This window comes from Candoia aspera, chromosome 11, assembly GCF_035149785.1.
Source record: "Candoia aspera isolate rCanAsp1 chromosome 11, rCanAsp1.hap2, whole genome shotgun sequence".
NCBI classification, from domain to species: Eukaryota; Metazoa; Chordata; class Lepidosauria; order Squamata; family Boidae; genus Candoia; species Candoia aspera.
The window spans coordinates 25,742,479-25,757,675 of NC_086163.1; the positions used below are offsets into that span (position 1 = coordinate 25,742,479).

The window sequence follows — 15,197 nt, forward strand, 5'->3', positions numbered from 1 at the left end:
TATCTGTGTAGTCACCGAGAGTTAAGACCGATTTGAAGTCTTTGGTGTTTATCGTTTTGAAACGGCACTCGTGAAACGTGAAACCTCGGTTCGAAGCAGCGCTGTATGTGAAACTTCCAATTCATGTTTGAAATGGGCTGCTTGTCCATTGTGGAAACGTTCCGGGCATGCCAGAGGGCCTAGCTCAACATGCTCCCAACATGATTGAAACAGCTGCGTTGACCTCGAAACAGAGCTCAAAGGTTTAAAAAGTGTTTGCCCATTCCTAGCCTTTGCTTAACCCCGCACGGTACTTACGACGCTGCCTGGAGCGGGGCGACGCTACGCCCGTCTCATACTGCTGTCCTGTCATGGAATGGTACCATGGCTGAGAACGCCAAGCCTACGAGACCAACGGGAAACCAGACGGTCGCTTCCCCCAGCACAAACCTTTGATCAAGGCCTGGATCCGAGGCTCGCGTTCTCCTCCGGGCACCAGGACGACGTCGCTCCTCGGGGAAACCGTTCTTGCCTTGGAGGAACCTTTATTTCGTCTCTGGTTCCCGCCGGCACAGGTAGGCGCTGCACCGGCTTCGCTTCCGGTCCGGCTCGCCTGCCGCCGTGGGCCATGTGGGACGCCGACGGGGTGGCGGCGCTGTCCTACCGCCACTATGAAGCGCGGCTGCCGAGGCAGGGGAAGCCCGGTGGCGGCGGGCGCGAGTGGACGGGGCTGGCGGCGGTGCTACGGGCGGAGCGAGAGGAGGACGGCGGCGCGCCTCCCGGTGAGGCCCCGCGGCAGGGAATCGAGCTTCGGGCCGGGGCCGGCTCGCGGGGGGGGGGCGGCTCGCGGGGGGGCGCGGGGCTCGGGGGCCTGGGGCGTGCCCCGGCCGGAGGGGGCCTGCTTTCCCCCCCATCGTGTGGCTTGCTTTCCCCCGCAGCCGTGAAGGAAGTCGTGGCCATGGGAACCGGCACGAAGTGTATCGGCCAGTCCGAGATGAGGGAGACGGGTAAGCGGGGCGGCGGGGTTCGCGCGCCCTTTCTAGGCGCTCGGAGCAACGCGAGGGCAGCCCTGGCTCCCCCGGGCTCTTCTGACCCGGCTGCGCTGCCGCTGGTTTACAGGGGACGTCCTCAACGATAGTCACGCGGAGGTGGTGGCCAAGAGGAGCTTCCAGAGGTGGGTGCAAGAGCTTGGGAAATCAGCCGAACTCCAAGGCTTGGCTGCCGGGTGGGGTTCCTCCTTTGGTCGGGGCTGCCATTAGGAGCAGTTTGGGAAGGCTGGGCGATGCTTAAGGTAGCTGCCAGGGAGACGGGTAGGGTTGATGCTTAACGTCTGCGGCCTCTCCATTCCTGGGTTGAGCCCATCCCTGATGTCCTAAGCAGCTTGAATCTAGCTATCTGCGGAAACACTTCTCTTGTTCCTGCAGAGATTCAGATCCTGAGGTAAGCCTGTTTTCTCCCATCTTCTGGCAATTATGCTTCGGAAGCATACTGGCTGCAAGCAGTGTTAACATCTTGGATTCTGGTTAAGGGCTGCCTTTCTGGCCCCAATACTGAACTAGGAGCCTAACAAGTTTGTTTGTTAGATTTCTTCTATCTTAAATTTCTCCAGAAATTTAAGGTGATATGTGTTGCGCTCTTCCGTTTGGTTCCCCCCAAACAGTTACAATCCTGTAGTTAAGCTGAGAAAGAGCGCCTGGCTCAAAGTCATTCGGTGAACTTCTTTGGATAAGGGTGGACTTGAATTTGGGTCTCCCCAGTCCTAATCCGACACTTTAACTTCTATATCACAGCGATGCTTATTTTCTTCTACTTTCTTTTGAAGGGGGATTGACTTTTCCTGTCAATGCTGTATTGTTAGTGGTTTTGTAAAAATATTTATTGCAGGGCATTTTTATGAAGGGTGGGTTGTAGATGTAAATACATAAATGTAAATAATGCCCCCAACAACAGTGGTTGACCTAAGTGATTCCTGCCAACTACATAGCTCCATTTTCAATCCTTTCTGGCAAAAAGAGCCCCTCCGCCATACTTTTCATTAGTCTTTTCATTGACTGCCTTTTTCTTTTCAGCAGCAAAAAACAGGTTTTTATAATTTGACAAAGTTCCAGGGGCCATGTTTTTCTCCCATGTCTCAAGAATGGCATTGATTCTGTGCCTTATAAGGATTCCGTCTTCTTGCCCATCAGGTATCTTCTTCACCAACTTTGGCTAGCAGCTGTAGGTCAAGAACCTAGCATCTTCACCCCTGGAACCAAAAAGGGGAAATGGGTTCTCAAACCACATATCAGCTTTGTTTTTTTCACCAGTCACACACCTTGTAAGTATTGTCAGAATAACTTCATTGGCCATGTTGGATTTGGGAGAATTGTTCCTCTTCTCTTAGATGTCTCCTTGGTAGGTGACTTGGTATGGCTGCATTTTATATGAGTGTGTGTTGTGGAAAGAAGGGAGAGTTAAAATTTCAGACGTGTAAGAACTCAGTTTTTGAATGAAACAATAGATGTGGACTGGAGAGATCATGAAACTTATTTGAGTCAGCAGCTCACTTTGATGACCCACCTCAAAAACATCTTGAGATCATAAAATGGGACATGCCTTTACATTTTCTGTATGGAAGGGCTGGATATAAATCTAAAAAAAATTACAGTATGTGATTTGTGTTTGACAAATACGTGATATGTGATTTGACTGATATGTGTTTACTCTGTTATAAATACTATGCTGTTTCTTTGATTATTGTAAAGATAAAGTTTTAAATAAATGTAAAAGTAGGGAAGTAGAAGGAATTCAAGTCAATTTAAACTTTAAAAACTATTCCAATTTACATATACTTAGTTTGAGTATGAAATCATAAAGTCATTCAAACAAGATTTTATTAGAAAACTAGCCCTACAGCAATACTTTTGGCTTCTAGTAGAGCCAGTTCTCACTGCTTGGAATACTGTATCGTGGCTGTTGGCTTCTTCTGCTATTGTGAATAATAGTAGATTTTTCCAATTTTTTCCATTTCTAAAGTATAACTTTTTCGTGTGAGTGAAATTTCACTGATGCTTGCAGGGAATATTTATTTATTTTTATTTATTTATCAAATTTTGCCACTGCCCATCTCCCCCCAAAAGGGGGACTCTGGGTGGTTTACAACTGGGATAAAACATTAAAATACCATAAAAAGTATAAATACAAATATAATATTAAAATACAGTATGAAATCCAGATGATGCTAGTTGGAATATCTTGGCACATTACACATACTGTGGCTAGAAGACCGTTAAATCTTTTCATAGAAGCTGTGGTTCCAGCTCAGTTGTTATTTTTATGTGTAGTACAATCTGTTGAGGCAGTATTGTCAGTGTATTCATATTTCCTGGAGGATATTTTTGTTCCTGTGCTTTTATTTCAGTGGAATTTAATAATAAAGGAAAATTGCCTAGGTTTCTCAGGAAATTGTCTAGGCTGGCCTCTGACCAAGGCACTGCTCCTTACTGTTAGAGGATTTTTCTCTGTATTTGAGGAGAAATATGTGTCTTTTCCTGTTCTCTAAGTTGTCCACCTCCTGTTTTTTGTAGGTGGGGATGGCTCCATTATCCCAGTGATGGAAATGAATGTCCAGCCATGTTTGCCCCTGCACCCAGCAAAGGTACCCAGAATGGGCAGCAGTGACTGCAGGGCGCAAGAGACCTTTAAAAGGGAGACTGAAGAAACAGTAACTGGTTCCTCTCCCAAGAGACCAAGAATGGATGCTAGCGATTCTACAAATAATTCAGAGCTCTCAGCTGATCACCTTAGAGGAACACAAATAGTGGATCTCCATAGAACAGGGGCCAAATGTGTCCCAGGAGAGGCAGTTGATTCCCAAAGGCCAGGCATTGAATATCATACCATAGGACTTCTACGGATCAAGCCAGGCCGTGGAGCCCAGACAACCTCCATGTCTTGTAGTGATAAGCTGGCACGCTGGAATGTACTTGGCTGGCAGGGAGCACTTCTGATGCATTTCCTTCAGCAGCCTATCTATCCGTCAGCCATGGTGGTGGGTCAGTGCCCCTACAGTCAGGAGGCTTTGCACCGGGCCATTGTTGCAAGGTGAGTGAGTTATGACCAGACACTGTGATGGGAGAACACAGCATTTACAGTCGCTCTGCTCCATATGTTAATCTTGAGTACCTAGATGCAGAAGCACAACAGGATAGTGATATCTGCCCCTTTTGTAAACCCTCAGTATTGAAGTAGTTGGGGTGGGGAGGCAAGAGGTCTAGTTATCTGGAAGAGCAAATTATCTCTTGAGTTTATGGAGATTGTTAATGATGAAAATTATGTGTGCACACAGGCCTATATTTTTTGCTGCTCTTATGCTGGCAAGCTCCTGGGCGGTTGACAACTTAATGGATTTGGAGAGGGATTATTTTAAAAAATAGGCCTTCCTGGTAACATCTCTGGACCATTGTTCTTCAAGATTTTTTACTTTTTATCAGTCTGTCCCAACATGTATGGAGAGAACTTCTTGGGCAAGCTGGTAGAAAAATGAATGGATTAAGCTTAGTGCAGCCCCTCAGCTTTTTATATTTTAGTCTTCTAGCACAGTCTGTTTTTTTCCTCCTTCACTCTGGTAGGTAAGCAACAAAATGCACGTTCTGCCCTAAACATCCTGAATTTGAAGAGGTGTTTATAATGCCAAAATGTGTGATCTTTTTATATTAAGCAAATTAAGCCCCTGCTCATAATTTATTTGGCTATTGCTGGTTAGGAATGAATTAATTGCTGAAGGACATAGGACTGCTCTTTTTCTTGTTTTCTCCTTCTCCCAAATCTTGTGCAGCTTCCAAGATTTCATCAAGAATGGCTTTGATACTTTCACATCTCTTTTGCATCCTTAAGGGATAGAAACCTGTTTAAAATAAGCAAAAGACAGAAGCAGTACATCTCAGAACATTGGTTGTCAGGCTCCATTGCCATATTTTCAACAACTCTGTGCAACACACAGGACTTGGGCTAGCCTTGGTACATCTCTGCCTGCAGAATTAGCTCCTTTTGCTGTTCTGAGTATTCTTTCACACTGACATAGAGGATGTGGCCATAACATATTTGCTTTCTTACTCTAAATGGATGACCTTTTATTATTGCTTCCTCCCCTCCTTCATAGGTGTCATGTTGTCTCACATTTGCCAGATGGTTTCCAGGTTCAAGAGTTGGAAATTCTACAGTCTCAGCTATGTTTCATCCATAGCCGTGAGGCAGTCAAGGCTGGCCACATTCTGGGACAAGGAAAGGTAGTGTCCTGTGGTGCAGGTAAATGTCATTGAGGGTATATGAGGAGGTGTGCATTTGTGAGGTTCCTCTTTGGCCCTTTCATAGGCTTGCTTATGAGGATAGGTTGGGGTGATTTGGTTTGCTGTGGGAGCTACATTTTTGGTGTGTTACAAAAGCTGTGCAGGTAGAGACTGGTCTTGGGAGCAATTTCCCATAATGACAGTTTCCAGTGGAGTTCGCTGTGACGTCTGAAGGGAACTGATGATGGGAGGAGAAGGCTTGATTAATGACAAAGAAGATGATGAGTTTTTATCCTTGTAGGTGCATGTTGCACTTGTGCTCACCTGATAGATGAACATACGTTCTTAGCTGGTGAGCTACTGATTCCTGATGAATTGTCATTCTATTTAAGTAAAGGTAAAGGTTTCCCTTGACGTAAAGTCCAGTCGAGTCCGACTCTAGGGGGCGGTGCTCATCTCCGTTTCAAAGCCTTGGAGCCGGCGTTGTCCATAGGACACTTCCGGGTCATGTGGCCAGCATGACTCACGGAACGCCGTTACCTTCCCGCCGAAGCGGTACCAATTAATCTACTCACATTTGCATGTTTTCGAACTGCTTGGTGTGCAGAAGCTGGGACGAGCAACGGGAGCTCACCCCGCCGCGCGGTTTCGAACCGCCGACCTTCCGATCGACAGCTCAGCGGTTTAATCCGCAGCGCCACCGCGTCCCTTTTGTCATTCTATTTACTTATTCGTTAATTCAGTGTGAACGCTGCCTGACTCAATGACTCTGGGTGGTTCACAAAAAACATAGAAACTATAAAACAATCAAAACAATGCAGCAATAAAGAAAAAGCAAAGATGGCAAAACCGAGCAGCAACAAAACACTCCTACTCCTCCAAAGGGCCTCACCCATCCTAGCCAAAGACCTGGGTGAAGAGCCAGGTCTTCAAGGCCCACTGAAATGCCAATAGGGAGGGAGCCACCCAGCACACAGCACCCAAGGCACTGTGACAGAGAAGGTGCACTTCCAGGGTCCTGATAGGTGGCATTGTTTAATTGAAGGAACCTGAATCATGCCAACCCTGCCTGATAAAGCAGCCAGGCAGATACTAGGGGAGATAGGTGGTCCCTTAAGTAGGTGAACTCACAATAATTCTAGAAATTTCAAAAGGATCTTGGAAGTCAGTATTTATTCAGAACCACTAGTTAATATAATTGTGTAGTGAATATAGAGGGTGGCCTTGAAAGACACAGGGAAGATCTGTTATCAAGGCAACAATCAAGTAAACAAGGCTTGAGCCCAGGCCAAGAAAATCGTTTACAAAAACATCTCAGGCCATCTCCTTAATTTCCATGAAGATAAAAGAGGGAGGAAGAGAAGCACATTCAGACTTGCATGATTATAGCTGTTATGTTATAGCTGTTCTAATAAAAGTAGCTTTAGGTCTACATGGTGTTGGTTTTTTTAGCCTGGTGTACTTTATAGAACTGACAAATTGTTAGAGGGACTTTACTCCTAAGGCTATTCCAGGAAGAACTGGTAATCTGAATCTTAATGGGGAAAGCTGATGAAGGAAGAGCCTAGCATGTGCAGAGCCAAATAGCTCATGGTCCTTGGACACTGTCCCAGAGGGGATGTTGCTTGAAAAACTATACCACAGACCATGTGGAAAAGCCTAATTCCTAGAAAGAAGTGTCATGATGGCCCCCCAGGGACCATCCTGACAACTGGCAGCCACCAGGCCACCTCAGCCAGGTGCTGACAGGAAAGCGCTTATCAGCCCATTGATCTAAATCACCAGTGGAAGGAGGGTGAGGTGCGAAACGCAGCAGACAGGAAACGCAGCAGACAGGCTTTATGGATTCACCGATAGGCGGACATGGCGATTCAGCACCCTGGACAGATGAAAGCTAACAGCCTCTCTGTCAGTGAATTCTCATGGAAGAGTGTGAGACAGGGAAATAAACCAAGGCAACAGGGGCTTCTGGATGGGAGGGGGGATGAAGGTACTTATACTGTTACTTACGTGTCACTAAGTAGCTTGAATCTTTAACGTGTTTTGGATGCTGACCCAATAAAGACTCTTTCATACATGCATTGTGTCAAGAGCGCTGTTCGGTTGGGTTCAGGCTGGGACCATGATGAGAAGTTTTCAAGGGGTGACAGCTAGTGCTGCATAAGAGTTTAGAGAAGGGACCTCCAGAAAAGCAGGTGAAGCAGGAGACTTCTAAAATTGTATGAACAAAATCATAGAGCGTGATGGTCAATCTATGAGTACTGCATCATCTGAAAGAATTGTACTGCAGCGATAGAGACGCCTGTTTCTTTGAAAGTAACTTCTCCTTCACTCCACTTTCCAGCTATCAGCTGGAGTGCTGTCCCAGAGCACCCATTAGATGTCACTTCACGTGGTTTTAGACAAGGGACCTCCAAGAAAAGGATTGGAAGCTTGACATCCAGGTATGTGTGACTGCTGGAAGCATAGCCCTTCTTGGCCTATTCCCATTCTGCCTAGACCCCTTTGTGTTGTGTGGTGTATCACAGAGGTAGGGGTGTGTATGTGTGTGAGATTGCAGAATGGTTGGTTTTTAAAAACAAACCATTCTCTACTGAAGATTCCTTCCTCTCGCCTGTGCTGCCCACGCTGTTCCCAAAGATCAGCTGTGGGCAATGTTTTGGCAGCCAGGGATTGTGGACTTAAAAATTTTCTGATTTTTCCTCCAAGTTCTGTAGGGGCATGACTTGATTTTTGGTGTCATCACTGAATATGGCCAATATTTTGGGATAAATTTAAGAGCACATTTTGGCCCCTTAAAATGCTCATTAGGGGGAAAAACGGTGTATGGGGTGAGTGAAAGTGTGTAAAGAGGGTGAAATGGAGAGTTATGTTTCTGTTTTACCTCTTAAACCATGTGAGTGAACAAGGCCAAATTTTTCAACTGCCGGTGGTGGTGGATGATCTGGGAATTGTAAAATAGATGGAGACCACATGTGGGCAGCTGTTTCCTCTGTCTGCTATAAAATAATTGAAAAACTGCCAACATTTCTGCAAAATGTCCTAAGAAGGGTAGGAGATCAGATTGTAAAACCTTGTACAGTTTATGAGACCATGAGATAAATAGATTAGTTGATTCAGTGGTGATGAGCTTCTGGTCTAACAGGGCATGATCTAATTATTGATATCCTGAAGTTTCACCAGCAAGTGTGGCTGGCATCTTCAGAGGTGAAAGTAGTCTGCTCTGTAGCACACTTCTTGTGATTGGTCCTGGCCATGAAAGCGTGCGTCAATATATAGTTGATTGATTAAATATGGAAGCTATGAATGCAGTCTGTGCAGGTGAGTATTTGATGATTTTGGATCCGAGGTATAGTTATTAAATGTTTGCTTGGTGATGGATGGATTTTTAATTTCCTGGTTGTCTGTGCCTGATTTATTACTTTGGCATGTCATGTACCTCTTCTTGCCAACAAATTCCAGTGTGTCCCTGCTCTGCCTAAAGGGGGCTTGAAATGTCCTTGTTGCAGGATCAGCCACTCGGATGGCAAAACACTGGATCATTGGGTTGCTTGAGAAAAGGTGGAGGTTGGAGCAGATTGTTTAAAGCTTTGCATAAGCTAACAAACAGCTTTAGCTGGAGGAAGGGACAAGCCATGCTTGTTGTATGGTGAAAACATTTTGGTTGAACTTGGTGTTCTTGGGACAGTCATATGAAGCAAACTGCAAGTAACTCCTCCCACATGGGGTTTGTGTATGAGAAAGCAATAAGGCAGTCAATAAGGAACAAATCCACCTGAGGTACACATATATGTATGTATGTGCTAAAGATTTGTGCTAAGGTCTAGAGTAATTTGGGAGTACATAGGGAGGTGATAAACCAGCAAAGCTCAAAGAGTCTTTATATACTTTTGTGTTGCACCTTGGTGTTTTTTTTACTGGAGTTTGACAGGGAGGATGAGCTAGGTAGAACTAGGTTATCAAATTTAGTTAGTTTTTATAGGGTGAAGCTCTGATTGCTAGGAGGAAAGCCTTTTGTACAAGGTTTTCAACGTTTAGTAGTGGAGATGTGCATTTTTATTGCTTAAAAAAGTAATGTAGTTGGTGAGAAACTGTATGGTTATAAACAATCTGTTAATCAACATTTGCAGCTGTGAGTGGGCATATAAGGGATATTTTGCCCCACGTATGGTCATCCTGGAGAGGGTTTATCTATGTGGTTGCTATGAGTTAACACTGACTTGGTGGCACATAGTCAATCAGTAGTCATCTTTAATACTCATTGTAACATTGAAGGTTGGGATGGCAACAAGCAAGAGTGCTTAAAGAGTTGGATTTATTGCATGCAAGATTTATCCACCCCCCCCAGTAAAAAACAGGTTATCATAAATGCAGCCTTCAGAAACAGAGTGATGCCTACAGCTACTAAATGTTACTGAGCACAAATATCACCAGTGCTTGTCAAGGTAATTTGGGTTAGGCATGTATGGTGCATCTTGGTATGATAAACCTGGTACTTGATTCTGAATGATGAGATTTAGGAACAGTTTTTAAAAGACTTTTCAGCAGTGATTGAGTATCTTTCAGTAAAGCATTCAGATGCTGGATTCTCTTGTAGTCTGCCAGCTGCACCAGTTTGATCCCCCAGCATCAGTTCTTTTGATAGCTGTGCATCTTGCAGAGAAACACAAGTATTGGAATAGCTATTGTTGTGGTCTTTTGCGAAGAGAATTTGCCAGAGCATTGCCAGAAAGTATGTCTGATTGGAACTTGCTCTGCTATTACTGACAGGTCTCGAATTTGCAAGGTGGAACTCTTCCATGCTTTTCTAAAGGTGGTGGCCAGCATTCCACTGAAAAATCTACCAGAAACTCTCACGTAAGGCTTTTACTTCTATCAGTAATTGTTCTACCACCACCATGGTCTCTTCTTAGATCATGGTTACCTCAGGGTTTCCTTCTCTACTATTTTCCTCTATTCAGTGCATCAAGTTTGATGCAGTGGTGAAGGTGCTGGGCTAGAAACCAGGAGTCTGTGAGTTCTAGTCCCGCCTTAGGCCTGAAAGCCGGCTGGGTGACCTTGGGCCAGTCCCTCTGTCTCAGCCCAACCCACCTCACAGGGTTGTTGTTGGGAAAATAGGAGGAGGAAGGAGTATGAGGTATGTTCGCCGCCTTGAGTTATTTATAAAAACAATAAAGGCGGGATAGAAAATAAATAAAAATCCCGTTTTCTACTGCTGTGCATCACATATTTTGTTTTGATTCTCTGATGTTTGCTGTTTTGAACCTGAATGTACTCATGAGGGCTTTAAAGTTCAGCTTCTTTATATCGAGTCTCCCTTGTTGGGTATCCTGCTTTGCCTCATTCTCATAGTAGCTTAGCTTTTCCTGTACCTTGCCATCCCAGATATACCTGACAAAGCAAATACGCTAGCTCAATAAATCTTTCTGAATGTCTGGGATTGACTCTGGGTATGAAAGATTGATAGTGCGTGTCTTGGGGAATTTTGGTCACATGCTACTTAAATGTTCACTATGCCTGCCTTTGCCAAAACATTTTCCTAAGCTATTACTTGCCTTTGGCCATTTCCATGATGAGCAGGCAGCTGGTTCTGATTAGAAGCTGTGCTTTCTGCTTTGCGTTTGGATGAGATTAGGTGAAATCCAAACTGCTTAAATTGGTTGATTTAAGGCTTTTTCTGCTCCTCCTCTGAGCCTGTGAAGATTTTAAATCTTTAAAAGCTGACAACTGCCCCTTTCCTTCATCCACTTTCAAAAGAGGTAGTCCTTGGGTTACAACAGCAATTAGGACTCGAATTTCTGTTGCTAAGCGATGCGGCGGCAATCCTAGCAGTCCCGTTGCCATCATTAAGTGAGGATCGAGGGTCATTAAGCAAGGAACCCACAACCTGCGACTTCCTGCTGGCTTCCAGCAAGGAAAGTCAATGGGAAAGCCTGCAGGAAGTCGCAAGTCCCTGGTGGCTCGCAAGCAGGCCAGTGGGCGGGTGAGTGCTATGGAGTGTGTGCAGGGGCCAGTACAGCTAATAAAATATGAATGTAAATAAATGTAATTGAGTAAAATAAATAGGCAACCAATGAACATATGCCAACCCCAACATGGCCTTCAAAACAGTTGTTTTCAAGGCATTCCTGAAGCGAAGGTGCCATCTGGATTTCATGCAGGAGGTTGTTCCAATGGATGGGCACTGTCCCAGAAAAATACTCCTCTCTTGTTCTCCCCTGAATCTCCTGCAGAGGAGGATCCCACACCATTCCTACCTTGGATGGGCAAACTGGATAGGTAGGATCAGTTTGAAATAAACAGTCCTGTAGGTATCTGGTTACTAAGCATGTAGGACTTTGAAGGTCAAATACAAGCCCTTCAAACTGTATTTGGGAGTTTTCTGACAACCAATGCAGCACCTGTAACACAGGTGTTATATGCAAAATGTGGCTCTCACCTGTAGCATACAGGCTGCTGCCTTCTATACCAGTTGCAGAAACAGTAATCTTTGGCGGCTGCCCCTTGCAGAGCAGGTGAGAAGGGTGTTACTTACTGCAGCCAAGGCCACCTCCTCCAGGCAAGGGCAAAGGCTTCCCTAGCCACAGCCTCCACTACGCCATTCAGCAATGACTATGAATCTAGGAGAACTGCCAGGTCCCAGATCTGCTTCTTCAGTGTTACCCCATCCAGAGTGATCACTAGAGCAGTTAGGGTGCCAGAGGGTTCCCAACTTGGTCTTGGTGGAACTTCATATTGGTTCTCTTTAAGCAGATTCTTAAAGCCTCTGGATACTGGTGGTCACCATTGCATCATCATTTTGGCCTTGTTGTATCTAATGATACCGTAACCCAAGCCAGTGGACAACATGGTCAAATGGCTTTATGTAGATGTTGAAAGTAGGGAAGGGAGAGAAGAACCCACACTGGGGTAGATATTTTCCCCCAGTAGAATCAACTGGAACTCTCAGTTTAGGAAGGAGCAGGATTACTGCAAAATTCTCTTTTGAGGCCAGAGGAACCACCCCCTCCCTATTCAAGGTGCTGATTACTTTCCTGATCCACCTGGTCACCAACACCTGTCTTCCAACACCAGGAAAGCCAAAAGTTCAGCTCACATGTGAAGCTCATACTTTCTAGCATCCTACCCACTTCTGTTGAATCTCATAGAGCAGCTGCTATGTATTCTGAGGTGAAGACTGTGAGGGGTTGCCACTTACATGCATTGGATCTGAGATGACCTGTGTTAGGCCCAGAGTTGCCATGGAAGCCATGAATTTCTGGGCTGTTCCAGAATGTCATCCCAGGGCATGGGAGTTTAAGGCTTCCAGCACTGCAAGTTGGTGGTAGTCCAACGCCAGCCTGGTGATCAGATGCAGGAGGCAAGGAAGGAACTCTGCCATGCAGAGCTTGTTCCTGTCACAACCTACCAACTCATGAGCACCACCCCTTGTTGCCACCAGTTTTTGAGGGTTACTGCTATTTCTCCCCTGCTGTCCTGATGCTGAGGTTGATGCAAGACCTGAAACCTAGAAACACAAGTCTCAGAGAGGGTGATGTGACCCTTGCCTAACCAGGTTTTGGTAGTACATGCCAGATCAGATTGCTTATCCACAAATAGGAGATGGATGAATGTGGTCTTATTACATATGAGCCTGGCATTTACAGCAACAACCTGAGTCCAGGGCCTCCACAGTCCTATCACCCAACACTCAGCAATGGGCAGCATATTGGTGGTTGCCTTTCCTCTGCCCATTGGCATGGCAGTCGGACTGCTGTACCTTGTATCTCTGCCAGATCTGTGTGTTTCTTGGCTTCCATACCAACAGGGTCATCTTCTAGCATAACTCTTCACAACTTCGCATTCATATAAGCTGTCTGATTCCCCAGACAGGCTGGCCATTTGGCGACCAGCCCTACCAAGCCTCTCCAGGTTTGACATCCTGTTGCACAGCTCAGGTAATCCAGATATGTGCCGGTTCTCTGGGGCAGCAAACACCAGTTCTTGGTCTTCATCGCCTTTCCTGGAAGGTGCCTCTGCAAGACAGCGTAGAATGCCAGAAGCTGCATTTGTTTGCAGCAAAGATGCTAATGGGAGGAGGATTGGTTAAGGGGTAACAGATGTTATAGTTGCAGCTTAAACCATGAATGGTGGGAAGTTGATGACTGTATTGTGCAACCTCTGTAGAGTTAATTATTGACAACGTATGTACAGCATATGTTCAGACTGGAGGCTGCCTCGTATATATTCAGAGGGCCAGTTCTGCCAGAACTGAATTAGGAAGTATTATAAAGCCTGTGCGTCCCCTTCCGCCTTGTGCTTCCTACCCTCGTAAAGAGAGGTGATTGCTTTTCCTCCCAAAACTTTCTGTAAGTGGGACTGCCACTTTCCACCTTTAGTTTCCTGCCAGGCTACCATGCAGGTACTCTCTCTTTGGATGAAAGCTCTGTATTCTGCAGAGCCTTCCCTTTGCAAGCAGGCAGAACTGCCAGTGATCTTTCCTCCTGTGGAACATCTTTGTAGCAAGCGGATGGTTGCAGCTTGTGGCAAGGAGGCCCTGAGAAGACTATAAAAGGGTGATGTTGAGTGTTTGTTCAGTCATGCTTTGAGCCAGAGAGTGGAGGAGCCTACCCCAAGTGTCATTTGCCCTCCTTAGAGCCAAGAGACTGCAGACGTACTGGGAGCACAAAGAAGCTGCTGCTATGTACCAAGAGGCCTGGAAGGAACTGCGCAACCAGGCCTTTGGTGCCTGGGTGAGAAACAGCCGCCATTACCTGTACTTCACGTGAAGGAGGGAAGGAACCAAGTGACAGTGTCTGACTTTGATGGTTACTTGCACATTCCTCTGCTATTTGACATAACTACTGGGTCATTTTTCATACCACAGCTAATACTAAGAGCATGTCAGTGCTTTCAGCACCATTCCTCTGAAGGTGAGGTTTTCTTCCAAAACACGTTGGGACCCAGATTTTGGAATAAAGTATATATACGCTTTTCCTCCTGCTTGGCTGGGTGTTTATCCTGTTTGTATATGGAAACGCATGGTGGATTTTTGTTGAGATCCAGAACTTTTGGTGCAAATCTTTGAGGCCACATGCTTCCCCATCCTGAAAATGGGACAGAGCAACATTCTGAATTCGGCAAGGCTAGAAGGCATATACAACTCTCCTTGGTGCCTTCACCCTTCACAATGCTGGACTGGGAGTCTCAGTTATATCACAATAGCCCTCTGCCCCCTAACCCTTCAGCATTTACTCCCTGGATTGTTTTTCCCCCATGTCAGTTTTAGGTATATAATTTTGGACTGGGCTTTACTGAATTGAGCTGGCCCTTACCAGCCTGTACAATCTTATTGCTAATGTGATATTAATGTGGGATTATAGTGGGGGATATTCACCTATCTTAAGCAAGACTCAGTGAATTTCAGAGAGTTGTTAGAAAGGGCAAGGAGCAGCATTAAAATGACATCTGTAAAGACATTAAAGATGGAAACAGACATGAAAAAAGCAAGTTTTCCAAAAGAAAACTCAAAACTCAGGAGGAGGTTCCCATCTCAAAGTGATATGCAGATGGGCACCAATGGACAGATGGTAACTGATTTAAAGAAGATGAAACAAAAAATGGGAGGAGCATACTGAAATTCTGTACAGTAGGAATATCAACATCCAAGGTACTTTAGAAAATATTCCTTATTTACAAAAACCTCTAGTACTAGAAAATAAAGTTACATCAGCACTCCAGTAATTACCAAGTCAGAAGGCTACAAGAATTGATGGAATGTGTTTGGAAATACAGCAAGCAACAGAAGAATCAGTAAAGGTTCTAACCAAACTGCCAGCAAATCTGGAGATCAGCAGTGGCCAACAGATTGGAAGAGGTCAGTCTACATATCAATACCAAAGAAAGGAGACTTAACGAAGCGTGCAAACGATTGTATAGTGTCCTTAATTTTACATGTCAGCAAAACAACGC

The 15,197-nt window shown here is 45.3% G+C and overlaps 1 protein-coding gene across 4 annotated transcripts; it reads left to right on the forward strand.

Annotated features, from left to right (window-relative positions):
- The first annotated feature begins 596 nt into the window (after positions 1–596).
- On the forward strand, positions 597–14,469 carry ADAT1 (adenosine deaminase tRNA specific 1). 4 transcript variants are annotated; one of them, XR_010068632.1, is made up of 11 exons: positions 597–761; positions 918–986; positions 1,099–1,153; positions 1,360–1,419; positions 2,166–2,296; positions 3,546–4,062; positions 5,120–5,265; positions 7,591–7,690; positions 10,017–10,103; positions 13,054–13,183; positions 13,882–13,972. XR_010068632.1 is itself a non-coding variant. In XM_063313274.1 (10 exons), exons 1-10 carry the CDS (start codon positions 608–610, stop codon positions 14,012–14,014), a joined length of 1,452 nt encoding a protein of 483 aa, XP_063169344.1. In that variant the 5' UTR covers positions 597–607; the 3' UTR covers positions 14,015–14,467. The 4 variants fall into 4 exon arrangements, 3 of the variants coding, with proteins under 3 accessions (XP_063169344.1, XP_063169346.1, XP_063169345.1); XM_063313274.1 differs by lacking the exon at positions 13,054–13,183 and having other exon boundaries at positions 13,882–14,467; XM_063313276.1 differs by lacking the exons at positions 10,017–10,103; positions 13,054–13,183 and having other exon boundaries at positions 13,882–14,469.
- Positions 14,470–15,197: the final 728 nt, after the last annotated feature.

Coding starts and splice junctions, on each gene's coding strand:
- ADAT1 (XM_063313274.1), top strand. CDS start 608: ATGTGGGACGCCGACGGGGTGGCGGCGCTGTCCTACCGCCACTATGAA. Junction 762..917: donor GGACGGCGGCGCGCCTCCCG/GTGAGGCCCCGC, acceptor TTTCCCCCGCAG/CCGTGAAGGAAGTCGTGGCC. Junction 7,691..10,016: donor ATTGGAAGCTTGACATCCAG/GTATGTGTGACT, acceptor TATTACTGACAG/GTCTCGAATTTGCAAGGTGG.